At 35.6% G+C, this 27,863-nt stretch overlaps 1 protein-coding gene across 4 annotated transcripts; it reads right to left on the bottom strand.

The window, feature by feature from the left end:
* On the bottom strand, positions 1 to 27,863 carry CPSF6 (cleavage and polyadenylation specific factor 6). 4 transcript variants are annotated; one of them, XM_043446390.1, is made up of 11 exons: positions 27,649 to 27,863; positions 19,647 to 19,856; positions 18,137 to 18,240; positions 14,678 to 14,823; positions 13,589 to 13,762; positions 13,349 to 13,459; positions 12,394 to 12,898; positions 10,217 to 10,332; positions 9,342 to 9,495; positions 7,283 to 7,475; positions 1 to 441 (listed from the first exon to the last, which is right to left on the bottom strand). In XM_043446390.1, the coding sequence occupies exons 1-10, from the start codon at positions 27,706 to 27,708 to the stop codon at positions 7,286 to 7,288; spliced, it is 1,770 nt and encodes a 589-aa protein (XP_043302325.1). In that variant the 5' UTR covers positions 27,709 to 27,863; the 3' UTR covers positions 1 to 441; positions 7,283 to 7,285. The 4 variants fall into 4 exon arrangements, with proteins under 4 accessions (XP_043302325.1, XP_043302326.1, XP_043302327.1 ...); XM_043446391.1 differs by having other exon boundaries at positions 7,283 to 7,472; positions 27,649 to 27,860; XM_043446392.1 differs by lacking the exon at positions 13,349 to 13,459 and having other exon boundaries at positions 27,649 to 27,856.

Raw genomic sequence — 27,863 nt, 5'->3', positions numbered from 1 at the left:
TTTACACATCAGCCCCATTGAACAGTTTATTACAACACTACATCTACTGTAATCAAAGTGGTGCTGTTTACAGACATCATCATATGAACAGTTTTTTAACAAGAACAAACTACTATAAAACAAGCATTTACTTGACGTTTTTTTTTTCCAATTGCTTGCACATTATAATGGCCAAATGTATATAACCAGTAATAAAGTTGCAAAAGCTTTAACTTTTTAAATCACACAGGTTTCCTTCAAATAAAACAGTTAAGCAACATAAAAAATAAAAGTAGAGCTACTGGTTACCATTTATGCAGATTTGCTTTATTCAGATCTATTCCTGTTCATTTTATCCATGAATCCTTACAGGTTCAGTTCAATCACAAGAAGCAAACTGCTGGACAAGCGTCATTCTTCCAGAAGACTGTTTTGTCTTGGAAGGTGTTCCTCTTCCTTCAGCTGTAATGTGTCAAAATTTATGATGTAGATTTTGCTATTCCCCATAATACACAGAAAAACGCTGGCTTAACTATACATACACAAGTCGTGCATCTACTTCACTGTTACGTATTCTAACACAAAATAAGAATTAACTGAAACAGTAGCTGCCTTTGTGATGGAGAATGCTCCCAATTTATGTGATGATTAAAAGAGACATTCTGATTTCCTTCTTCTTAAGTATTACTGCCTTATAAATTTAATGACTGAAGCAAATGAAAATGTAGCAGCTACTGTTTCTGTGAAGATGGAAACATTTATAAGTCATTTTCTAAAGTATTCATACTACAAAAATGGAAAATGCCTGTATGATTTTAATGTAAATATTTTTCATTCATCCACATAAATTCTATATAACTTATAAACAAATGAGAATTGAATATAAATGCAATAAATTATTTTACAAATTAGTTGTATTTGACAGTATACAGGAACTTCTGAAAGTATAAATCAAACGGACCTCCATGTTACAAAACTTGTAAATATAAGCTCAGTATGCACATGTAAATAAATATGACATTCACGTACAAATCTTTAGACATATACAAATTTATAACAGTACTGTCACTCTATTTCACCTATATCAAAATATCTAATGTATATAAACTAAGCCAAAACCAGCTAAATGGGAATCTACAAATTTCATTGAAAACTCACAAAAAGAAAAAAAAAACCCAATAAATGAGATAAACTAAAATTTTAGGAATACATAAAAATGCAAACTTCAGGTAGAGGTTCACAAAGGAAACATATTCAATTAACGTGATATTAGTGACCACTGAAATACCAGTTATTTGAAATATAAATTCCAAGAGAGCATGTCAATAATAAGATGATGTAAGAGGCAAAAGGGCACATTGTTTAGTAACAGTCTTCCATAAAATTAAGAATACTTTTTGGTCTACAATTAAGAATAATTAGTGTTCTGTCACAACTAACTATAAATTTTCTTTGAAGTCCTTTCCTCCTCAACTAGGGTGTAAGCATTTAAGAGCATCAATACACATATTCACATTGCCTAGCAGTAAAAACCTAAATTTTACAACTGCAAAAGAGAAAAGCAGATACTATAATCCTGAAACTTTCAAACTGTTTTTATTTGCCCTTATTTTTCATATACTTAAGCCTTTTTTAATGCTACCTTTTATTGTACTTTATCTTATGTTGATAAAGCTTTTGGTGGAATTATTTCACAGAAAAAATCTAGGAAGATGGCTGGCTTTCACATATCTTTACTACTTTTCAATATACTTAAACAAACTGGTATTGAAGCATTAAAGAGAGACAAAGCATATATTCTAACCAAAAAAAAAAAAAAAAAAACAACATTAATAGGAAATTCACAATTCTTACTGCAAGAGAACACTATCTCCCTAATTATTCTGTCATATTGGAAGGGTTAATTAAAAAGGAAAAATTAAGTCACAATGAGCAAAACAAAAATACCCAACCCTTCCAAAAACCATATGGCATATTCTGCAATTTTATATCATTCCGAATGGAGAAGTTCTACTACTTTATATGTAAAGAATCCTGTATGTGAAATTACAACATATATCTTTAGGATGAATACATTTATTGCTTGCTTTAGAGATAAGACTTTTACTACTAATAAATCTCTAATTTTTACCATACAAACATAAAATCTGGGGGATAATCTGACAGTTTTTATTTCTACTTCTAAACACTTTACATGTATCCATTTGGAAATACAAATTTTACAATCTCGAAAAAAGGCAAAATTGAAGGCAATACAACCCATTTCCAATAACCCAATTCCATATTATAGTCTCAAATTTCTAGGCAGAAATCTACATAAACAAAGATATAAAAAAGAAGCTTAAAAGTAACAAATACATTCAGTGGTCATATTTTCAGAATACCATGCAGTCAAATCTATAACGTCAAAGCCACACAATGTCTTGCTTTAGCTATCAGTTATAGGAAGATCTATGTCAACAGATGTTAAAAAAACTGAGACAGATGGAATCTATGGCTCTTTAATGAGTATATAAAGTGATCACTAAGTTAAAATTTCAATACAGAGAAGCACCTGCATTTTGAGATAAGCCCAAGAACAATGGTGTGGGTGCCCTATCCCTTCTCCAGGGGATCGTCCCAACCCAGGAACCAAACAGGGGTCTCCTGTGTTACAGGCAGATTCTTTACCAGCTGAGCTGCCAGGGGACCCCGAGATAATTTAAGATCAAGTCAGCATTAACAACTCAAATTATGAATGCTTCTGTTAGAAATTTATCCAAGAAAATTTACTGGTATCAGTTATTTCATCTTTCAAGTAAAAGATTCAAATATATATTAGATATGGATCTCTTACAGGTTTTCACATTAATATATTGAATTTGAAGGATTCTAATTTATTAACTCAGTATAATAAAATTCACTTTTTATCTGAAAATTTCCTGATGAGAGGAATGGAGATGAGGTGGGCAGAAAACAGAGAAGTATCTAAATACAACTCTTTTTAAAATCAACATCCCTTCTTGCATTGACTAGAACACAGTACACAAAATCTTGTTTATGGTAGATATTTACAAAAAACTCCCTTACTACCAAAACATTTTATACTTTCATCTTTCCACTTCTAGAGACAGTACTTACCTCATTTTAACTAAAGAATTTTATTACACTATGAAATAGAATTCATGACTGCTGCGCCAGGCAGTCTACTAAATGGCAGAAAAATAAACTTCACAAAGAATACTCATCTTTGCTCCAAAATCTGACAAAATGGCCATTTCAAAATAAGCTGTGATTTAGATTTCACTGTTGAGAGTTAAAACATGCTACCACCAAGGCATATTATATTAGTAAATCTGGATAGCATACATGACACCCTTACTCCTTTTTTGGTTATTAGGCTTCTTTTAAACAATGCTAACTATTCATTCTAATTAAATATTTATTCAAAACAATCTAATTCACAAACTAAACCAATGGTAGCAAATTTTACACTGAAATGAAGGTGAGAGATCAAAGTGACTCACACTGGTACTGATTTTTTTTTTAAAGAAACAGGGAACATTAATTATTTGTAAACAAAACCATATTCTTAAACCACAGTGAGCAAAACACACTACACATACATTCTAGGGATCACTTACTACCCTATTCTCACTGCAATTAACATACCTGTGTAGTCTCACATGTTTCGCTAATAATACTAAAAGCAAGGGAAATTAAAGCAAAAGTAAGAGGTAGCATACCCAAATGAAGCAGTTAGAATATACGGGGAAACATAAACACAGGGCTGGGCAATACTAGTCTGATCTCAGATGACCTAAGAGTTGCAGAAATAATTTTTAAATCTCATCACCACCAGTATCATTTATCAGATAATTAGAAGTATTTAATTTTCACCTAAGACTCAAAGTAACACTAACTCTTAAGGAGATAAAACATCTTAACATTTAAAAAAGAACATTCGATTCTTTGGGCTTTTTTTGTTTGTTTTTCCCAAATTAATGCAAAGCTAAAAAACTGAGTAAGGAATGCAAAACACCCTAAATCTTGTACAATGACAACAAAATCTAAGATCATAAAATTTATGATAGGAGAAGAGAAATCATATAGCAAAGGAAAGTATAATTATTTAACCTATACCCCATACATGATGCTTAAAAATCTAATCAAAGGAATGGATAATGATTTGAGAATGTGTCAAGTCATGTGTCGGGGAGAGGAAAAGCATGAATAAAAAGTATTTTTAAAAAATCCTTTCATTACTCTTCAGTACACAAACAAAAGCAGAACCATTAACAGAAATGTGCTGAGTAGTGTTGTTCCCAACAAGTAATAACAGAAAGACGAAAGAAAATAACTAGAAAATAAAATTATTTCTGTAAAAAGCATATAATATTAAAAACACTGAACTACTTTTGTTTTGCTCAGAGTGGTCTGAGAATTGAGGCAAAAATTACACAATACGAAGCACAATGTATTTACATGCTGAAATTCACAATATTGATATCTCATTAAAATATATTTGAACTTAGATATTAAATGCTTTTAGAAAAACTAATACATTTTTTAAATGAGAAAATGCAATTAACATTACCAACAGTTCAAACACAAAAAAATTAAGATGGGACAGACATTAACAGCTTGCCAACATCATTAAGTTTCCAGTTAAATTAAGAACTTGCCCTTTAAGCCATTCATCATCACTTTAATAATAGGTCACATTATTGTTTTCTTTGTATACAGACTTAACAGTGACATTCACTTCAGCTTCCAAATTACTCTTATTCCATTTAGTCCATTTAAGGTTTACATGAAAGTTCAAAAGGACTCATATTTTAAAACTTCTAAAAAAGGTCAATAGACCTTATTTTGATGGTAATTAAATGTGCAAATTTTTTTATTTGTTTAGGAAAGTTTTTCACTTGGATATATTTAATCCCAATTCCCCCCACCTCACTTATTCCATGTCTACATCAGCAATAAATACTTTTTGGTATATAGCAAAGGTACAATATTCCAGGTTAACAAAATTTTTTGCACTGGAAATGCTTATGTAAAATTTTGCTTGGATGAAGGCACATAACAATATTACAACTCAATTCTGATTATAATGTACAAGCAAAACATGGGAATTTTGGTATGGTACACATCAGCGATTAAGAAAAAATGCCGACAATATTTAGTTTGCAAGTTAAGAATTCATAGTTAATGTCTGAATGTAATGAAACTCAAACCATGATATAGTTAGGTGTACCCATTACTGGAATGTAATGTTAGTTAATTCAAGGTATTTAAAATTAACAATGGACTTTTCAGAAAGAGTTTATCTATTTATGCTAGTTTAACTAAAACCAGTAGGAAAACCTGTTAATTAACTTTGGATATAAACTGGTTCAGAATGCCCCTGATGGGCATGTCCAGTCCTGAAGAAGATTGAAAATGTATGCAAGTTCCATTCTCATGACTTCAGTAACCAGAAGCTTGTTGATAACTGACAAAGTCTAAGTAAAAATAAAACTTGAGGGACCTGTATCTTACTTTAAATGAAATGACTGATGAACATTAAGCATTTCACTAAGGTGGCCATAATTCACCTAAAGCAACTGAGGGGCACTCGGAGTTTTTTTTAAGACGGGATCAGGCCCATTCAACTTGGGGAGAGGAGGGGGACTACATCTAAAAAATCTAATGTTTATTTTTATATGATACAACATTCAATTCTTACATACAAAAACAATATCAATTCCAAAAAGCTTAGTTTTAAAAGTAAAAAAAAATTTTGCCTTATATTAAAATAATGTTTTGAAAATTGTATTAAGTTCTATAACACAGTACATGGAGAACTTTAAAATTACAATTTGATATATATTCAAGATGCATATTCATAATGCAAGGAAAAGTATTAAAACTTGCCTTTCACTTCAAAAAGCTCTTAAAACTGTAAATAATATAATAACTTATTTGTATACCACAAAAATAAGACTTACATTGCTTGTTTCCTAAGTAGTATTACTTAAAAAAGGATCTCATTTGCTAAAATATACCTACTTTACTTAAAGAAACTGCTATTCTGTCACAGAATTACATACAAGTCATTGGTTTTGCCCATTACAATTTAAACACTACCAATTACTGAATTTTCAGTATTTCCCAATTTTAGTTACGGAAAATAGTCATGTAAAGTAGTAACCTATAAGGGATTGGTTTTAGTCTAATTTAATTTTGATATGCCACCAACCTATGAAGAAAAAAAAACCTGTTTACAGAATAACTTCTGTGTCACATGCACAAGCCTTATAGTGCCCTCTTCCCACTCTTCACATGAATAAATGTAGTAACCTATAAGGGATTGGTTTTAGTCTAATTTAATTTTGATATGCCACCAACCTATGAAGAAAAAAAAACCTGTTTACAGAATAACTTCTGTGTCACATGCACAAGCCTTATAGTGCCCTCTTCCCACTCTTCACATGAATAAATGCTGTTCACAAATATAAAAATAAAATTACACGTGAAAATGAAGTATAAACAGACAACTCTTCCCGCTTAATGAAAAATGTACACAATAGTTTTAAAATACAGAAAAAAAAAGACATAATGATTATGGTTTATGAATGAAACATCAAAGAAAATTACTTCAAGGTTATTCTAACCTGAGATGTATGATTTGATACAACTTAAAATTCTCTACATGGAATACCTTGAATTCATTTTAACTGAGTAACTTTCTTATCTTCTTTGCAAATCAAAGAATACTATTTCTTTTAAAAACAAAGCCCAGATGGCAGGAAAAGTGTCTTTTCTCAAAAAAAAAAAAGTTTTTCTCAATGCTAACAAACCACCTTCCAACTAGCAACAAGTGTCAGATTGTCTTTCAAATTTTTAGGGATAGTTAGTTAGTTCAAGGAGAGAAACTTAAAATTTATTTTTTGAAGTCCAAGCATATTACAGTAAGAATTAACTCATATTTTATATTTTAAATCACATGCAAACTGTGTATGTGATTAAGAGAATTCCAATTTTTAGATTTTAGAAGTAGACAATGAGTCCTCTTGATTATTTTCTTGCTTTCTTAGGATCACTAACAGTCTGAGACCTAAAAGCTGTAACTCAAGCAAGCAGTATTTAAGGATAAGAGGTCAAAATGTTTACCTGTCATTACTCACCTGTCCTTTACCTCAGATGACTCCAGAAGATTAAATTCAGAACAAGTAGTTGGATGGTATAAAATGTGGGTATATACTGTATAAACAATAGCCTTGGAGTTATCATCACTATGAATGACAGGCATGCTGGAAGCAACAGGACAAGGAACACCCACCTGCTAACGATGACGATACTCGCGCTCACGGTCGCGCTCTCGGTCCCGGTCCCTGTCCCGGTCCCGGTGTCTCTCTCGCTCCCGGCTTCTCTCTCTGTAATAATCATCATGACGATCTCTACTGCGGGATTTATGACGCCGACTCTTTTCTCGTGATCTACTATGATCCCTTTCTCTTGATCGTTCACGTCTTCTAAAAGAAATTACTGGATTAATGCTCTCCATAATTAGCTTTAAAATTTAATATTTTGATGTTTAAAAATATCCAAGTCAAAAAAATAACTTACAAATATAGTTTAGACTAAAACATCCTGAACAGACAATAATGATTTACCAACTCAGCAGCAAGCATGAACTAGAAATCCCATTTTAAAAAACATTCACCTAAAAATTGGGAAGCAGACACACCATGGCAATACATCATATCATCTATTACAACCAGGAGCCTAAAAGAGACATGTGATATTTACTGAATGAAAAGCGGAAAGGTAAAGTAGAGAAAATCTCATAGGACTTGTGTTTTAACCGAATGAATATATAGAAAAGTAGTTTTTTAGAAATAAAATTCATGATATCACTCAATACACAATGAGACTTAAATACTTAAAATTATAACCCATTACTGTAAGTTACCTAAACATACATGTAAGTATCAATCTTATATTTATAACTAGCCAAAACATGGTTCATCCTAAGTGCTACCCTGCTAAGAAACTTCCTGAAGAAATACACACATATGTATGCTTGGAGGATGGTAGTGCTGAGAAGCATAGTGGCAAGCAAAGAAGAAACTCAGTAAACACGACCACTAGAAAAGATTGAGCAATTATTCACACTGTTATTTAATAAAGAGAAATGCTGCATGAACTTCCTTTAGAAACAAACAAAAAACAGATACTTTAACCAAAGTATATATCTTAGAAATCCTACTAATGTAAGTTCTGAAATTCACAATTAGGAAATAACTGCCGATTAGTTTAATCTCTATTTTGTATTTCTGCACCGGACAGCTTAACTTAGCAAACATTTTTCTTTTTAGCAAACATTATTAAGTGTTAAGCTTGTGATCAAGGTAGAAGTTATTCTGGACTTAAAAAGTTAAAAGACTATGTAAGATACAGTCTTTAGCTGTGAAAATTTGTTGAGATCCAAAGATCCTTAAACTGGGTCACAAAAGTAATAATTATAAAGTTGGGGACCACGACAAAGACAAGCTCCTTTTCCTAGCTTAATGAAGACGACTCTACCACCTGGTAAGTACACCAAAGACCTAAAAGTATCATGTCAAGATTAAGCTTTACTTTTCTAAAATATGTAAAATTTCAACGTTAGCAGTAATGCCAAAAAAAGAATTGCCTAATTTTAAAAAAACCCTAAGAAATACATCATAAACTCCCTTGTCCAAGAAATACTTATTTAGCACCCATTCTCTACATATTACAAACACACTAATGAACAAGACAGGTAAATAAGACCCCTCCCATTTTTCAATGTGTTCTAGTGAAAAGAAATAAGAAAGAACAATAAGTAACAATACTTAACAACAATAAGAAAGAAGAGATTGCAGGAAGAATTATTAAAGAAATAAACAGAATAATCAGAATAACCTGGGAGAAGACCCCCTCCTAGAAAGATTGAATTGAGAAAAGAAGAAGGAACAGCTATGTGAAGAGCCAAGGAAAAAGGCTCCCAGTAGAAGAAATACCAAGTGTTAATACAGAAACAAGAGTTTGATATGTCAAGAGGAAGAAAAGGGAAACCAATATTGCTAGAGAATAGTGAGCAAGAGAGGTACATAATGAGGCGAACTGTATCATACTGTTTACAATGTTTATATTTGTATTATTACATTTATTCTAAGAATAAGAATTATAATAACTGAAAGCCTCTGAAGGGTTTTAAGCAAGCAAACACCTGACATTTATTAAACAACAACAAAATCACATTAGCTGCTAAATAAACAGTAATAAGTAAAATCAAAGTCCTATAGAGTCCCAAACACAACATTTCTATTTGCAAAGCAGCAATTTTAAATAGACATGAGACAGGAAAGTTTTACCTTGATCCAGAACCATAAGACTTGGATTCAATTCCATGAAGGCAATCTTGCAAAGAGCTAATAAGAACTTTGCAACGATCATCAGCAGATACTTTGGATTGTTTAATTAAAGAAATTGCTGTTACCAATGTCTCAATAGCACTCCCATAATCACCTGTGAGTGGAAGGAGACAGGTTTAAGTCAAACAAATTTTACTTTCAAAAATATCACCTAACCATTTGAGGCGACCATTTTAAAAAAGCAATGCACTTTAAAATAATTATAGATGATGTCTTCATTTTTTCAGTTTCATCATTTGGGAAAGGCTTTAATGTACATGAAGTTTGTTGTTGTTATAGCAATAACACGTGATCATTTAGTAAATATGGGAATAAACGAGCTGCCTTAGGGCCCCTGAGCCATTAAATGTCAGGGCTAATACTTAAATTTATATCTAAAATGTTTAAATTAGGGGTATTTCACTACACTGTGACATACAGTTCCCTTCAATGCCTTTTAAATAAAAGATAGGTAATGACTGGGAAATATACATGTAGATGACCCATCTTCAAAGTTGTACTTAAAAGCTTTAGGTCATGCCTAGACTTCCCTGGTGGTACAGTGGAAAAGAGCCTCGGAGCAACTAAACCCATGCGCCACAATTACTGACCCAGGGTGCTGCAACTACCGAAGCCTGTGTGCCTAGAGTTTGTGCTCCGCAGCGAGAGAAGCCACCACAATGATGAGCCAGTGCACTGCAACTAGAGAGTCGCCCCTGCTTGCTGCAACCAGGGAAAGCCTGCCCACTGCCAAAACTAAAATCATTTTTTACAAATTTTAGGTCATTCCTAATAACATAAATAAGAAATATTAATACAGAAAGAAATATACAAACCAGCGCTGGCATCAGACACAGCTCTTGAAATAGCACTGCTTGAGATTGCCCTATTTCTATTCATGATTTCTTCAAACTCAGCTTCACTCAATGGCGTTCTTGCAGTATCCATCTCCCTATAAAATCAAAATAAACCTTCAATCATACTCAAGATTTTCTAAATTAGTCATAATAGTGTAATGCAATTCAAACAACTGCTTTTGACAAGTGCCTCAGAGCTAATAGTTATTTTCTCATATTGAAATATGCTATTTTTCATACAAACAGAGCAGGTGTATGCAAAATTCCCTTGTACCATTATCTTTCAAATGAAATAAACTAGCAATTTAAAAACCTTATCTTTCTGGAGGTCAGAAATGCTATATCTACATAAAATGCAATAAATATTTTTTCAGTCATACAAAAACATGTAAAAAATTGTTTTGATGTCTCTCTATATATGTATGTATATCTAAGCAAAACATGATGACTGCAAAAAATACAACAATACCCAAGCCAGGGCCAAAATCTGGTTTCATTTATATTTGGGTCCTTTAGGCACAGAGCCCAACTCACAACAGAATAATAATAAACCTCTAACTAATAACATTCCAGGAGGGACAAGATCTTAGACCTATCTTGTATGCCCCACTGAATCCCCAGGATATCGGGCAAATAAAAGATCCTCAGTACCTACAAATATTTACTGAAAAAAACCTAACTAAAGCCCAAGATTTTCTAAAGCTGCTGGACAACTTAAAAAATTGTGACTATGTGTGTAGTACAGAAAAGGTAAACGTTTTGCCATCTTAGTTATTAGTTACTAGGTAGGATATTGAATCGAGGCAAGCAGAAGCAGTTCATTCAGATGAGATGAGGAAAAGCTAATACAACCTTCTGCATGTTTATAAGGTGTTATTGTTATTCTCAAAACCTTATAAACAGTCTAACCAAATTATAAGTTTTTCAACATTCATGTATGATTTCAGATCAATTCTGTGACTCATACCCATCCTATTTCCTTAAGAAAAAAAAAAAAAGCAAGAGTTTTCCTCTCACTTCCAATTAAAAATTACTCAGTAATAACCAAATACATACACACAAATATTTTTAGAAAAACTGATACTACAGAAATTCAATTATGTTAGAAAAAAGACATGCGATTCAAACTCTAAACTTATCAAACCAAGCCACCTAACCCACTCCCATACAATGAACACTTAATAGACAGTTGCTCACTGGAATTAAGTCCAACAGAGGAAAAATTGTGCTACCTTCCTAGATGTAACATTTCTCAAAAGAAAACAAAGTATTCCAGGCACTCAAAAAGATACAATGTCTATGGATAGATAACTGTCAGAAGACTTTATCTACAACATCAGATTTATTCCCCTGGCCCTGTACACTTGTGTGAAATTAGGCAGATGCTCAAATCCATCCCTGCAGGACATGAAATTTCAGACAAACTGAAATACAGAGTAATTCAACAGGAACAGTTAAAGAATATAAAATCAAACAATAAACTCAACAAAAACTGAAGGGGACAAATGCAAGTAGTTCTTAAAGATTAACACAGCTCTCCAGATTAGGATTTGAGCGTGGATAGCTTTAAAAGTACTTTAGTTTCCATGCAGCTTTTCTCTAAGGATTGCCATTAACTATTTTAATTCCTATAAAGCCTGTGTTTTACAAGTCTTTGTCTACCCAAAGATGCTTATAAATTATTTAATGTTCCCACTTTAATTAAAAGTTAGTAATTTTGCTACACAGGACTCCTGATAAGCATGAGATACTATTTAATAAACTGACCTAATTTCTAAAAAAAATGAAGAAACTTTAGCTTTCTATGTAGTGTCATCAATGGTAGATGATATTGACTTTAAAATTTTAAAAGTAGCTTGAGGATCCCACTAGCTTGCTTCAGTATCTTTATCAACCTCTTTTAACTTAAAAACGATAGAAATAAAGTGACTTGCCCTAAAATCACAAGGCTGTGGAAGTGGTAGAGCTGGATTATTCCCAACCCTGTTCAGTATGTTTTTCACCGTATCATACTGCTTCTTGCAAGAGAAAACATACAGAAAATAATGTATCTGGGGAAAGCTCCTAATTTTTTAAAACTTCAGAAACAAGAGTGAAAAATAGCTTTTGCAGATCAAATATATCAAGTCTATTTTTACCCATGCATACTAACTTACCTCCCAGGAGGCCCATAGTCACCCCTATCATATGGTGGAGGCCGGCCATATGGATCTGTTGGTGGTGGGCCTCGGCTATCTGATGTAGGCATGCCGCTGTTAGTTGGTGGAGGAAAGAAAGCTGGGTTCACATGTGGAGCTGGCGGCGGGGCCCCTGGAGGTGGTCCAGGAAGATGCGGAGGAGGAGCGAGTGTAAGGGGTGGCCCAAGAGGACCAGGTGGGCGAGGTGGAAAGGGGCCTGGAGGCGGAGGTGGTCCCTGTTGTGGAGGTGGTGGACCAGGAGGGGGGCCGTAGCCTGGAACTGGAGGCGGAGGGCCGGGAGGAAGTGGGCCCAGCGGAGGCTGCCCAAAAGGCTGTCCAGGAAACAGGACTGGTGGAGGAGGGCGATCGCCTCGATTAGGAGGCCCAGCTAAAGGAGGCGGCAGAACCTGACCAGGAGGTGGAGGGCCTGGTGGACCGGGCGGGCCTGGAGGACCTAAGGGTGGACGTGGTGGTGTCTGTCCAGCTACAGAATAAAGGGGAGAGAAAGAGAGAAAAAAAAAAGAAAAACACTTCAATAAGGTGTTTTAATATTCATGCCACAATTATACTTTTAAAGCATAACTTAAAGACCAAGACTCTTTCTCTTTAAATGAAACCCATATGTTAAATGCTACACTAACAAGTTACAAAGGTGAAGTACATCCTTACACATTTAACTAGCTCAATTTAATGCTTAAGAAAAACTACTGAAACAAAAACTTTAACAGATTACAATGCTTAGAGATAGTTTCCATCTTTCAGCATACACACACTTCTTACAGTGAAATCACCCACCTTATAGTCTACTCTGATGTCAAGCTAGAAAGTGAAACAAGGAAAAATGGTCTTGAAAGGATTTTTTAAGAGGTAAGAAAATAAGACGGATGTAAATATTCTATATATAAGTCAAGCAAGTTTGGAGAAAAATAAAGACCTTTTAGGCCAAAAATGGGTAATTCCTCTATGCTGTGCCCCATATGCCATGGAATCCTAGTTTCCAGGAACAAAGGCCGAGTTCCTTTAACAAGATGCTTGATCAAATTTCCTGGATTCCAAAAATAGCATAACAAGGAGAGTAAGTCACATTAATAATGCATTACTTGAAAAAGAGAGAAAAGGAAAAGAGGTATTAGGTAGACACATTTTATCCATGGCAATTTAAGAAAAACTTTACCTGGAAAAGGTGGAGGTGGCCCTCCTGGTCCTGCTGGCCCAGGAAATCTGTCCCCACCAGGAACAGCCCCTGGAAAACGGCCCCGTCCTCTACCACCTTGTGGAAATGCTGCACGTGAACTGCCTCCCGGAGGACCAGCTTTACCTTCCCCAGACATTTGTCCTGATTGTGTAGCTGCAAACATCCAAATACTCATAAATAGCATTTATTAAAATAGTTCTCTGATATGTAACCACTGTTAGATATTAGAAACAACTCTAAATCAAAGTTTATGTATACTGCTTACTAACTTCCAGATGCCTTGGGCCAGTCCAAACTACATGAGAAGTACCCATTTAGGAAAACATTCACATCTATTTAAATTCTTTTGAAGTCTCAAAAGATCTACGCTTAAATATATTTCTGATAAACAAATGATGAGTTACTTTGAAAATACCAGTATTCTGCAGCAGCCAAGACCAAAATTCTCTAACAGAAATCTAAATTTCAGTAAGTATAAATCATTCAAAGTCTTCAACATTCATCAGTTAAATTTTAAGTGCTAGAACATTAAGAAAAACAACCACTCAAATTTCCATTAATTACATAATCATCCGTTTATCTCTTTAAGTGATAACATTCTTAAGTGTATATATAATGGCAAATCTTTTCTATAGTCACTTTACCAAGTGGTGATAGGTCTTGGTGCCAAGCAGAAAATCAACGAATACTTTCTGGTTATCAGTAGTTTCTCCCCCACCATAACAGACATCCACATAACTTTCCTTCAACCTAAGGATTAGAATGTAGTTTCTTCCTTTCTTTAGGATGGGAATGACAGGATAAGAATGGCAGGGCTATAATACTTGCACTGTTGTATAATGTTGGGTCTGTAACATTTAGAGAAAAATGGGAATAGGTTTCCAGTACACGGAACCAGTCATAATCAGTAATTTAAATCAAACTCAATGCATGGATTTTCTAAAATGGATTCTCCAATGAACTAAATATAAATATTAAGATGACTTCTCCAATACAACACATAACAAATGCTAACAAGACTGGTTAAAATGCACATCTTTTAAAAAAAGCCTCTGAGGGGGTGCTTACTTTTCCTGGACTGCATTTCAAATTGACTCAGGAACTGTTTATTGCATGGAGTTACAACAGGATTCTGACCATGAAGCTCTCTCTTAGGCAACAAATCCATTAACTTTTTTGAGGATGCTTCAGATCCAACACCAACAAGGGCAAACCTAAAAGGTGTTTAAAGGGGTGTGGGTAGAAAGTGAGGAGGGATTAACTGTTATTGCTGTTATTAAAAATGAAATGGTCTGAATTTAATTTTACCTACCAAAGAAAACAAAATATTTCTTAGAATACAATGGTCACACTTTCATCTTTAACTTTTTTTTATAATAACACATCATATTATTCAAAGTGTACAGAATTCAATGCTTTGTTTAGCATACTCAGAGTTTTACCATCATAAACACATCAATTTTAAGAACATTTTCATCATTCAAAAAAAAAACCCCGTAACTGTTAGCTGTCACTCCATTTCCTCCCATCCTCTAACCCTAAATCTGCAGATTTGCCTATTCTGGACACTTTATTAAATATGAATAATACAGTGTGTGGTCCTTCATGGGGACTAGCTTTTTTCACTTAGCATGATGTTTTCGAGGTTTAATGCATGTTAAAGCATGTGTCAGTGATTAATTCCTTTTCATATCTTCATTATAGAGATATACCACATTTCCTCAAAATCACCAACCGACAGGCATTTGGGCTGTTTCCACTTTTTAATTACTACGAATAACATCACCATAAAAAGATACTCAATATCATTAGCTAACAGCAAAATGTAAATCAAAATCGTAATGATACCACTTCACACACTAATCAAAAAGACAATTAACAAGTGCTGGTGAGGATGTGGGATAAACTAGAACCCTCATACACTGCTTGATGAAAAAATATATAATGGTACAGACACTTTGACAGATATCCCAGCAGCTTCTTAAATGGTTAAATATAATAGAGTTAAAATATCATCCAATAAATCTCCCGGGAATTCTCTGGTGGTCTAGTGGTTAGGAGTTGGGGCTTTCAGAGCCATGGCCCAGGTTCAATCCCTGGTCAGGGAACTGAAATCCTACAAAACATAACTCCTGAATGTACACATGTACCTAACAGAACTGACTGAAAATATTATGTTCATACAAACTGGTACATGAATATAGAGGAGTATTATTCTTAAGAACAAAATTAGAAATTTTTATAAATGTTGATAAATTTAACTTCTTTCACTAAAGATTTTTCTGTCTATATGAAAGGATGGCTTTGGAACAGTTGCAAATCATATGGGAACTACAGTGTAATTTATTTAGATAAAAGAAACAATTTCCTTAAAAAAAATGCTGCTAAAACTCATATATGAACATTCACAGAGGCCTTATTCATAGCAGCAAACATGGGAACAACCTAAATGTCCACCAAAGAATGGATGAAATTTTCAGAATTTCTAAATTTTTGAGGTTTTAAATGTGGTGCATTCACATAGTGTAATATTTAGTGGAATATTAATATTTTTAAAAAATAAGTACTGACAAATGTTACATGATGAGACCTGAAAATATTATGCTAAGAGCAAGAAGCTAGGCACATGGGACCACATTCTTTATGATACCATTTCAGAACAGGCAAATCCACAAAGACAGTTGCTAATAGATGCCGGATTTCTTTTGGGGGTGATCAAAACATTCTGGAAATAGACAATAAGATTGGTTGTACAACTTTATAAATAAAGTCCACTGATTTGAATACTTTAAAAGGATGAATTTTATAGTATGTGAATTTTATATCACTAGGAAAAAATAAATTTAGAACAGAAAAAAATGAATGATTGTCAATTCATAAAGTTGTACAATATTCTAAATTATTCTCAGAAGGTCTCTTAGGAGCCTTTACTCCCTCGTATTCAAAATGGTCCTTTAATTAGATCCTGGTCAACAAAGTCTGCTGTTTGATTCAAGATTACCTTGGGTCACAACATTTAGAAACAATTTAATTAATTCACTAATTTAAGAAACATTTATTGAGCACCACTTCCTATATGCCAGGACCCATTCTAGGGTTAGGGAATACAATAGTGAACAAAGCTCTTTTGGAACTTACAATCTAAATATAGTAGGAGACAAGACATAAACGAATAACATACAATGTAAGAAAAGCAGGGGGAAAAAGGAAACTGATGACAGCCGAAGATCTTGCACAGTGTGGCCAGAGAAGGGGAACTCAGGCAGAATCCTGAATGAAGTGAAAGATCCCAAAGGTGGATATTTTGGGGAAAAGTAAATCAAACAGAAGAAACAATGTAAAGGTCTTAAGCAGCAGTGTGTCTGAGGACCAGCGAAGACTAGCGTGGCTGAAGCAGCATAGCAAAGTAAACAGTAGTAGGAGATGAGGTCAGAGATGTAGTGGGTAAACAGGTCTCAGTGCCTTACAGACCACAGTGAAGACTCTGGGTTTTACTCTGAATAAAATGGATAATCAAAAGAACATTCTGAGGAGACAAATATTGATGTCACTTTTTTTCAACTTCTGCTATGTGTCTATATAAGACTGTAGAGAATCAGAACGAAGGCAGGTACACCAGGCAGGAAGCTACTGTTCAATGAGATAACAGTGGCGTGGACCAGGCAGTAGATGTGAAGTTCATGAAAAGCAGTCAGACTCTGCACATGTTTGAAAATATTCCTAGTTACTGCACACTGGCACACTGGATATCATTCTGTAGTTAGCAAATTATCTCTTAGAAAATCCAAAATCTATGCCAAAGATTTAAATAAAGCATTATTTATAATAGACAAAAACTGAAAACTCAAAGACCAAAAATAAGAACGGTAAAATAAATTACAGTAGCAAAGTATGAGTATGATGGAAAGAACTAATACATTAGAGAAGATGTATATTTATTGTTAATTTTTTTTACTGTGTTTCAAGCACACTGTAAAACATAAATTGCAATCCTATTGTTTTTGCAATAAAAATATAAGCACTAGGAAAATACTTGAAAGTATATTCACTAAAATGACAAGAGTAGTCACCCACAGATGATGACATTATATTTTTTTACTGTCTTACTTTTGGACATCTATATTTTATAATGATCCTACCTCATCTGTGTAGTTTAATAGTTAAAAAAATAATGCAAAACATCCATGCTACATTATTCTTCAGTTGCCCATATTCCAATACCTCTTAACCACAGGGATAGTAATGCTTCTTCAAACTGTCATTGTTCAACCATAATGGAGAAAACGAAGGAAAATTGGAAAAGAGACCTAATCTCCCAGCTCCACTAGTTTTAGGGAGGTAGATCACAGGATACATTAAATGAGAATGAATCTTTGCCCAAGAACCTCCTGTCAGTGTAGAAAAGAAACATCCTACACATGTGTAGATAAGTATTAACTTCAAGTAAAGGCACCCCTAAAACTGTAATTGCTAGCTACTAAATCCCATTGGGGGAAAAAAAAAAAAGAATTAAAACAAAATTCTTACCCCTTTGACTGGCCATTTGCCCGATTTTCAAAAAACTTTATCTCCAAAATATCATTTACTCCCAAAGAATGAACTGCTTCAGTTAAGTCTTCATCTGTTGTCCACTGCAAGATATTTCCCCCTCATTAACCATCAAAACATATCTAAGATTTTTATTGTTTCAACTTAGTTTGTAAGGGTAAACTCAGGATAAACAAGAGAAAATTAATCCTTAGTGCAAACTATGTACAATTACTGCCAGTCAGTCTCCAATTTTTAAATAGAACAAAAGCACCTGAAGACATAATTTCGTCTATTGATAAGAGTTTTGGAAATAGAAGGTACATACCCCCACAGAGAACACAGAATTAAAAAAAAAAAAACCTTAATGTGTTTTTGGTCTCTTCCAGCTTTCAACTGCTATGACCTTAAATTTTCAGTAGACCAATCTCACCTGCCGCTTTTTTTTTCTTAAGAGAAATTATTTGGGGAAACAAACTCCACCTTACGTTTCAAAGTATACAAACAAAATCCTAACATGTATTCATTCAGTGCCTACCATACCCTTTTATCAAATATTTAATTCTCTAAACATAGAAGTCCCATTTTACATATAATTCCTATTTTACACTCTATGCAATAGAGAGGTTAAAGAAGTTGTCCAAGGCTATAAAACATACATAGGAGCCAAGACTCAGCCTTACTTAGCAACCACACTCTTTATGTCTACAATGCTACTGTCTGCAGCATTATAAAAATTGCTCAGATGATGGGAGATTGGCCAGTTTTTTATATATGTAAACATTTAAAAATACTATTAAGGAAATGTACAGTAACAACTGATTTCTAGGCAATTTTTAAATTTTCAAGTATGTGTAATAAATGTTTCTAAATAGAGATGCAAAAACTCTACAGGACTATTTTAGTAAATATTTAAGATTCAATTCTAATAAAACACAGATAATAGTAATACTAAACATTCAGCTAATGAAACTCCAATCAATAAACCTACAGTCTCATAAACCAAATTAAAATACAATATATAATAGCAGTATTTCCGTAAATCAGATTTCAAATTTAAGAGCAAAAATGAAACTCAGCATGTCTGTAATTATGATTTGGATACTGAAAACTCTTAAAAACAAGAATCATATTGCGTATCTTTCCTTCTACATTTCTGAATCCTGGCTTGAGACTTTATGTGAGCATTTTCCTTTGTAAGCTGGGATAGCTGAAGTGTAGGAGTAGTAAAAGATAAAATAATTGAACTACACTTAACTGGAATCTCTACCAAAACAAGCTGAATGTCTACAAAATTCAGAACTAGAAGATTCTGGTACTTACTATATTTAAAAGGTACATGTATGTCGTCCCCCCCCACCCCACCCGACCCCCACCCCAGTGCATAAGAAAGCATGCAGAACCAATTTAATAACTTGAAATTCTTATTTTATAAAACTGGAGAAAAAATTAACTACTGGAATAGTTTGAAATCAATCACTAAGGATTTAATGCAAATCAAGTCACTTACCCATGTGAGATTCCCAATATACAATGCAATCCTCTTTCCCGTATATGTATAGACAACATTTGGTGCTGCTCCTTTACCCACATCATCACCAACAGTTGGTGGGAGAGTATCCATGTAATCCCGATCTTCTGGGGCATCTCCATTATTTGCAGATGGAGAGATGACATCATCATACAAATCTATCTGATCATGCCCACCATATTCAGCTTCCTGAGATACAGAAATAATGTTCTAGATTATACAATAGTCAGATGACTTCTAAAACAGATTTGAATGCAAATTATTCAACTATTTTCTTTCAAAAATTTGGTAGAAGACACAGGTCAAAGATCTCAGTACAAATCTTGCACTCTATGCCACTTCTTGAACAGTGCCTATAAAGTGAATTTCTATACAATGAATTCTATTTCCCCACTGATACTTATTATAGGAACTAATGTTCCTCTAGGAACAGAATAACATGTAGACAAAATAAAATAATAAACTTTTCATGGAAGCAAAATACTCTACAAGTACCAACACTGACTACAAATTTTTGATACAAAAATATCACAAACAAAAATCAGAGCCATTATGAATCTTTAATATTTTTAACTGCAGAAAAATACAACTATTATTTTCTATAGTATTCAGGATCATGCTTCCCAATTCTGTGGAAGCTGTTTTAGAAAAATCATAGTAAGCTAAGCCACAGGAAAGGGATAAAGAAATGTGGCTATGTAAATGATTCTATATGTCACAACAAATGAACAGGGGAAAGAGGAACAAAATGCAGGTTAAACTATCCAAATTAGTGTCTATTAATAGTTTTATTATTCTCAGTCAACAAAGAGTTAATGCTTACCTGACTTTTTAGATATATAGTCAATTAGCAAAACATATCTACATGGTCAAGAGAAAAGGGACATGAACAAGGAAGAATCTAGTAAAGTTCTGCCTTCAAGTGTCACCAGCAGAATTAAAACAAGGCTAGTAGATGCCACTTACATGCCTAAGTGATATGCAAGTAAGAGGAAAATGAAAAATTAGCAAATATGTGAACAGGAGAAAAATAGAAAAATAAGAGTTCAACCTGTAAACAAGCACAAGAAAAATGAAATGCAGGTATTGGCAGACACTGAGCATCATTTAAAGCCTTTGGTAACAGTTACTGGGCCACTGGCTTGACTAGCCAGTAGCAGAGGGCAAGCTCTATTTTTAACTTCCTTTCCACCACAAAGTACCTAAATGGATGTGAACCATTTCATTCTGAAAAGTGAAAGTGAAGTCACTCAGTCCTGTCCGACTGGTTGCAACCCCCCAGGCTCCTCTGTCGAAGTAATAAGAGAGGCAATTACACTGAGAAAACAAATATAATTCCTATCTTCTCCATCAATACAATTCAGTAAGAATGAATACAAATGGCAGGTAAGAAGAAGCTAATAGTTTTAGGTATTAACCATTTTAGGGATAAAGAATGACACTGAAAAGGCATTAGTAATATGACTATGAACAGATCAACAAAATACTGTTATAATAAGAGTCCCAAGGAAACATGGCTCTTGTTTTGCTATTCAGAAGGAAGCCAGAAAAAGATTTTTTTAAAAAGAAACAGAAAAAGAAAAAAAAAAATCTAGAAGGGGAAATACCACTTATAACATATAGCGTTTCAGGTAATCTTCTGCATAATGAAGTTATTCAATTTGCTGATTATGCAACAGAATCTCTACATAACAATATTGTTATGAGGCTGATGTATGTAACTTATTTAATAACGGACAAGATCTTAAGATAAGTCAGAAAAGAAAGACCTCTTTAGCAATGGGCAGAAACTAAGACCACAAATCACTGAATAATGCCATAATTTTGTTTCCACAGCAATACCAAAATAACCTTTGAGAACTGAGTTTTTTGAAACCAAAGAACACGACCAAACTGCAGTGACAGTAAAAATTAGAAAAAAGAAGGGTGAGTTTTGTTAAGAAGTTTCAGTGTAGCTAAAGCTTCAGGCGGCATGGCTGCAGCAGTGATTCCACAAACTTAAGATACCAACAAGTGTCCCGCAAGGGGCAGCGGGCACTTTGAAATCTTTTGCAATCCAGTTTTGTACATCAAGTACAATTATTGTTACTATTATTCAAATGGAGTTGTTTCCATCCTCCTGAGCAGACTATAATCACAATATATGGTTTGAAGGAGAGTAAAACAGAATGCAAGGGTTATTAATAGCAGCACTGAAAGTATTTCAATTTATACTTTCATGAAGTATTATTTGACTTTTCACTAGTTATAAATCTAGGAAAATGTTCACATAAGTAGACAATAACTTACGGGCATAATAATTGCAGCTACACTAACCTGATGAATCACAACTTACTATTTTTGTCCATCCACGAATTCCTATGTTGACACCAACCAATTTTCAATACTGGTATGATTCTACCAATATTTACGATCAGTCACTTGGTCTGGTAGTTGGACTGCTTCCAACTGATTGAAATATGATGCTAATTGAGACCATAGTCCTGGGGGTTTGATCTCCAAGTAGACTAGTTAGCTTTGCTCAGTTCCAAGGCCACAGCCTGTACTTTTAGCCCCATGGTATGCATTTGGACTTGGTGAAAAAATATTAATGAATTTGAATATATTACCACCATTACTAAGAGACAACTCAAAACACAGTCTTCTGTAGTATCAGTAACCTTCCTTTTCAGCTTCACCATATCACACCTACCCTCCAGATTAAAAAAATAATTATATACAGAACACATCCTACTTTCTGTTCCCATTCTAAAAGGAGGAAAATCATACACATTCTAAAATTATGTAAAATGAGTATCCCAAGTCACGGCTTCCCTGGTGGCTCAGTGGTAAAGAACCTGCCTGCAATGCAGGAGACCCAGGTTCAATCCCTGGGTCAGGAAGATCCCCAGAAGGAAATGGCAACCCACTCCAGTATTCTTGCCTGGAGCATTCCATGGACAGAGGAGCCTGTCCTCTGTAGACAGAGGCTACAGTCCATGGGGTCCCAAAAGAGCTGGGCACGACTTAGGGACTAAACAACAATAGCACAGAGCACATATAAAGAAGGTGAGCTCTGAAAGTCTACTGGACAAACTTTGTCAAAGAAAGAGAGTCAACAGTGTCAAGTTCTATTTGCGGGCTTTTCAATTATTACCATTGGGAAATTTTAATGGTACTCAAAAACAAAAAATAATCAATATTACCCCTCTAATTATTTTAGATGACCAAATATTGCCCTATTTGTTCATAGCAACTAATAACCAATAGAACTATACAATATATATAACTTCCAGTAGGCAACAGCTCTTAGGGTTTGTTTAAAAAAAAATCCACTATTTCATTCCCTACATTTAATTATGATAATCATTTTAAAGGCAAGGTAGACTTTCAAGATTCTGCATCTCAAGATCATGTTCCTCATGACATATGAGCAGCTGCAGCCAGGTCAGAGACAACACTCAAATTAAGACGGATAGTAAAATAACCAAATTTCAATTCGCTCCTCTTAAAAGCAATGTTTCTCACCCTTTTTTTCATTATCACCATGCCCTTGCTCTGAAGAGGGACACACTTTTGCTGATCACCTCCCATATAATTTGAATGTCAGATATACTGTACATCACTGGGATGACTGCGGTAGTTGTCCTATAACCTTCACTCTTCCTGACACGCACAACACTACTTTTGGTGTTCCTAAAATTGTATCAATGCCACTCCTGCGTTATATGTTACCACCACTATTGTCACAGCAAAGGCCACTTGTTCAAAGTTCCTCTATTGGGGGGGAAAAAAAAATTCCATTTAGAGAAATATAAGCAAAACATAATTTTTGCACTTATAAAATGTTTTCTATACCATGGAAAAGAATACACTAACACACAAAATCCACAAAACAGATAATCTAATACATACCTATCTTTTTAGAAAATATTTCACTTTCTGATTTTGTTTACATTTCAAGCAGATATTAAAATCAGTTTGCAATCTCTGTTAAAAGCTCAACTAATGGTAAGGAAGCCAATTTGGTACCAAAAATATGGCACATAAACCACAAAGTGAACAACAGAATGAACTACTTATAAATAATTAAATAATTAAGAGTTTCAGCTCCCCTCAACATTTCTACCCAAGTTTCTGAATCAGTCTCTACCTACCTCAGTTTCCATCTTACATGCCTTATCTTAGAGGGTTCTCTATTCAATATAAATTTGGTAGAAATAAGATGTCACAGATATTTGCCTAACAAAACTTATTTTCCAAAATTAGCCAAACATTGGCTATAGTAGATACACAATAACTAAATGTAAATTATGAGTCATTATATAAAGACAAGTACACTTATAAGGATGTCTAAGTCTGTAACTTCCAAATGAATTTCTTCCCATTACCTACATACATTTTCATTTTGAAGTTTGATTGTCAGATCACTGAATGAGCACTGCTCTCAGCGACCTACTACCAGGTATATCAAAAACTAAATTCTACATGAAGGGTTTTGCTCCCCGAACAAGCAAAATACACACTACTTCAGTGCACCCAGTATAAGCTTTCCTGAAGTTCAGAATTTGGCTTCCCTCTCCTCTCCTCTTGGAGAAGGAAATGGCAACCCACTCCAGTGTTCTTGCCTGGAGAATCCCAGGGACGGGGGAGCCTGGTGGGCTGCCGTCTATGGGGTCGCACAGAGTCGGACACGACTGAAGCGACTTAGCAGCAGCAGCAGCAGCTCCTCTCCTCCGCCAACAAAAATCTTTCACATAAAGACAGACACAAAAGAGTGGTTTCTGTAACACATGACCTGTGAGTGTCATATTTCTTACATAATCCCACTACACTGCACTTAGTCTAGACACTATCTAAACTTTGTATCCTTCCTTGTTGGCATACAAAATACTTAAGAAATATATAATGAACCACTGAGTTAAAAAAAATTTAGTTTAGTTTAGGTCAAAATAAAAGCCTGTAACTATTAAACATGAGGCTAGTAATTACAACCTTCAAGTACAAATTCCAGTTCAAACTGAACTGATACACACTATCAATTCAGTTGATAGTGTGAGACTGAAACCAACAGCTTTCTTTTCAACTCCAGATCCAAGGAGTATAGAGGTTTGGAAGGAGTCCAAATTCTTCCACTTGAGCAACTGTTCCCAATTTGGTTCCATCCAAAGATCTTCAATTTAAGAACTAAAGAGCAGCTATAAAGGATAACTGAGGTCCTTGTGCCTTCTTCCCTTCTCCAATTTTATTCTTCATTCTAAATTCATCTGGTGAAGAAAGGGGCTGTTCTATAGCTTCAGTAACTTTTTCTCACATCATCTCCAAATTAAAGTTTCTAAGACAGTTGAATATCTCACTTTTTGAGACAGGTTTACACTGCTCTTTACCAAAATACATACATGAAATGAACATCATACAAGTATAACTACTTAAAACAGAAAAAATAAAAAATACATATACTACAAAGAATTTCAATGCAATTAAAACTACAGCTCACATTGAAGAGATCTTTTAAATGTTTACAGCAGTTTAGAGGCCGAAATAAAACCCGTTATACTTAGCAAAACATTCTACTCGACTACAACAAAATAAAGTCAGTTTAGCAACCAGCAGAAGTAATGTCACCAGCTAATAAGAATGCAAATTAAATCAACCAACAACAATTTTGTAGTTGCTTCTAATTCTGATAAAAATTTCAGGTAAATATTCCAATACTAGTAACATTTTTAAAAATTAAGAACAAACCTTAAAAAACCATCAACTATCCTTTTATGGCCATATTGTGAACAGGAATTATCAGAGCAAGCAGTGGATTACAAAGGCCAGCGATACACAAAATAATAACAAAAACATAGTCTCTATTCAATGCCATTAATTGACTCAAAAGTATAAAGATCCTAGAGGCAAAAAACCATTCAGATACATGTGCAATATAATTATGCTATAGGTAAAATCCACAAAAAGTTATTTTTAAAAGAACTCTATACAGCAGTTCATCAAGGCTACCAAATTCTAATCTCTTCTTTCCTCCAGTTCGGTCAGCACTAGCTGGTGCACCGAGATAAGCAAGTATCACTCCATCCAGATACAGATGAGAAAAATGCCCATCCCAAATTAAGTATGCAAAAACCTAAAAAGTATTTCATTAAAAGGCTGTAAACGATGCTCAATTCTAAAATTGTAGTCCAGTTCTTCCTTTACTGTGACTAGAAAGACAAAAGGAAATATATTTTCTTGGGAGAGAACTAATGAAGACTGCCTTGAACATTTGTTTTTTTACTTGCAGATATGGACCTCCTGTAGAGGGAATGTTACACTCATGTGATAAATAAAGGGAAAAGAAACTTCCCAGAGGTCTTTGTTTACTGACCTTAAAAAAAGCCTTAGAATCCGACTGTGTTTAGCACTCAAGGTAACTTTCTAAACTGTCACTGACACAACTCAGGCATAGCAAAAAAAATTTAAGCGCAACACAATAAAGATTTTAAAAACATTTGATAACAATGAGTTACGTTTAAATATACTCTTTTTTAACAGAGTAGAAAACATTTAAAGCTAATTGAACTTTTCTTCTAATATTTAAACTTAAGGGCACCATCATCCATCAAAAAAAACAAAAACAAAACAAAAACCGGATTTCTAGTTTTCCCTATTTAAAAAAATCCTTAACTCCTAGCACAAATAAAATCCTTAATGGAGGGGGGAAAAAAACCCACAAAAACACATTAACCAGAATTTTACTAAGCTTCTCACATGGACCTGGAAAATGTAAGAAAGCTATTAGGAACACTGCAGTTAAACACAATTTGCTTTTTTTAATGTGTTACTATATAAAAGACAGCAGATGTGACCAGAATTGCTTACAGCTTAAACGTCACTGCTCTAGTAACAACCTTTTGCAAGGATGCACATCAGACATCATAGCTCCGCGGCTAGTCCTAGGCAACTGTGGCCTGTTTGATACCGGAAAAACCTTGCATTCTCACTTTCTCCAGCCTTTCCAAACCCCTCGGAGAATAGTAAACATTTTGCTTTCGGAAATCGGCAAACAGCTATAACCCTTTATTTTAAAACTAACAAACACCATGTGAATTTCGGGTGAGATTCTTTAATCACTACTCTGATCTCGTCTCTTGGTGAGCTACCATCTTTTTTGTTCCATCCAACCCTCGCGCTTCCAAGTCTTCCTTTTGGCCCGGGCCACCTATCTTCACTGATATTTCCATCACAAAGACCGAGAACGACTGGGCCTCAGAGGCACTGCAAGCCCTCGACCACCGAGGTAGGACCAGTGCACCGACTTTTTAAACACGATCCATGGGTCCGAAAGTCAAAGGACTTGTTGCAAACGTGCCCGCACCGAAGCCTTCCTCCCAAAGAGTGAGAGAAGGAGCGGGATGGCGCCACGCCGAAACCTGTCGCAAACGCGGGCAGGGGAGCTCAGGAAGCTGGGCGCGCGGGATACAAAGGGCCGTGAACGCGGCCTTCCATGAGACGACCGAGCGGCGACAGAGACACAAAATGGAGCGACCGAAGAAATCGGAGCCCGAGCGGCAGGGCCAGGGGCGAGAAGGCCGGCGCGCGCCCCGCCGGGCTGCCTCCTCGATCTAGCCGCGGGGGAGGGGGCGCAGGGGCGGCCCGTTCTCCCCGCCGCGCACACGCCGCCCCGCCACCCGGGCCTAGCGAGGCGGGAAGCGCCCGCCGGCCTCCGCCAACAATGGGGAGCGAGGCGGCGGCGAGGGAGGAGCCGGCGGCGGCTGCACAGTGGCCGGCATCCGCGCTCGGGGCCCCGCGAGGGGTGGCGGCGCCCGCCGCCCACGAAACGACGCGGTAGAACGAGGGGCGAGGGGGGCGCCGCGCCAGGATCGGGCGGCGCGGCCCACAGGCGCCAAGGGCGCACGGTCTGCAGCCGCGCCGGCTCGTGGCCCGCAGCGGGCCCGAGGTCCGCGTCCCGGCCGCAGCGCCGCCCACTTCGGCGGCGTGAGCCCGGGCCCACACGTACCTGGTTGAACTCTTCGCCCACATCCGCGTAAATGTCTATATGGTCCACACCGTCCGCCATCTTCCCTCGGCCTCGGCCGCCGCCGCCGCCTCCTGCAGGTCCGCCCGCCGCGGCAGCAGCAGCGGATCTAGCGGCGGGGGCGGGGCGCGCTGCGTCACTTCCGAGGCCCGAGGGCCGAGGCGGGGGCAGCCGGGGGCGCGGGTCTCCGCCGCCGC

The sequence above is a fragment of the Cervus canadensis genome, chromosome 25 (genome assembly GCF_019320065.1).
Source record: "Cervus canadensis isolate Bull #8, Minnesota chromosome 25, ASM1932006v1, whole genome shotgun sequence".
Taxonomy (NCBI): domain Eukaryota; kingdom Metazoa; phylum Chordata; class Mammalia; order Artiodactyla; family Cervidae; genus Cervus; species Cervus canadensis.
Note: the sequence above shows the minus strand (reverse complement) of the source record. Positions and strands in the feature narration are given on the sequence as shown.

Coding starts and splice junctions, on each gene's coding strand:
- CPSF6 (XM_043446390.1), bottom strand. CDS start 27,708: ATGGCGGACGGTGTGGACCATATAGACATTTACGCGGATGTGGGCGAA. Junction 14,824..18,136: donor GCAAATGGCCAGTCAAAGGG/GTAAGAATTTTG, acceptor AACACCTTTTAG/GTTTGCCCTTGTTGGTGTTG. Junction 7,476..9,341: donor TCTTATGGTTCTGGATCAAG/GTAAAACTTTCC, acceptor AATTTCTTTTAG/AAGACGTGAACGATCAAGAG.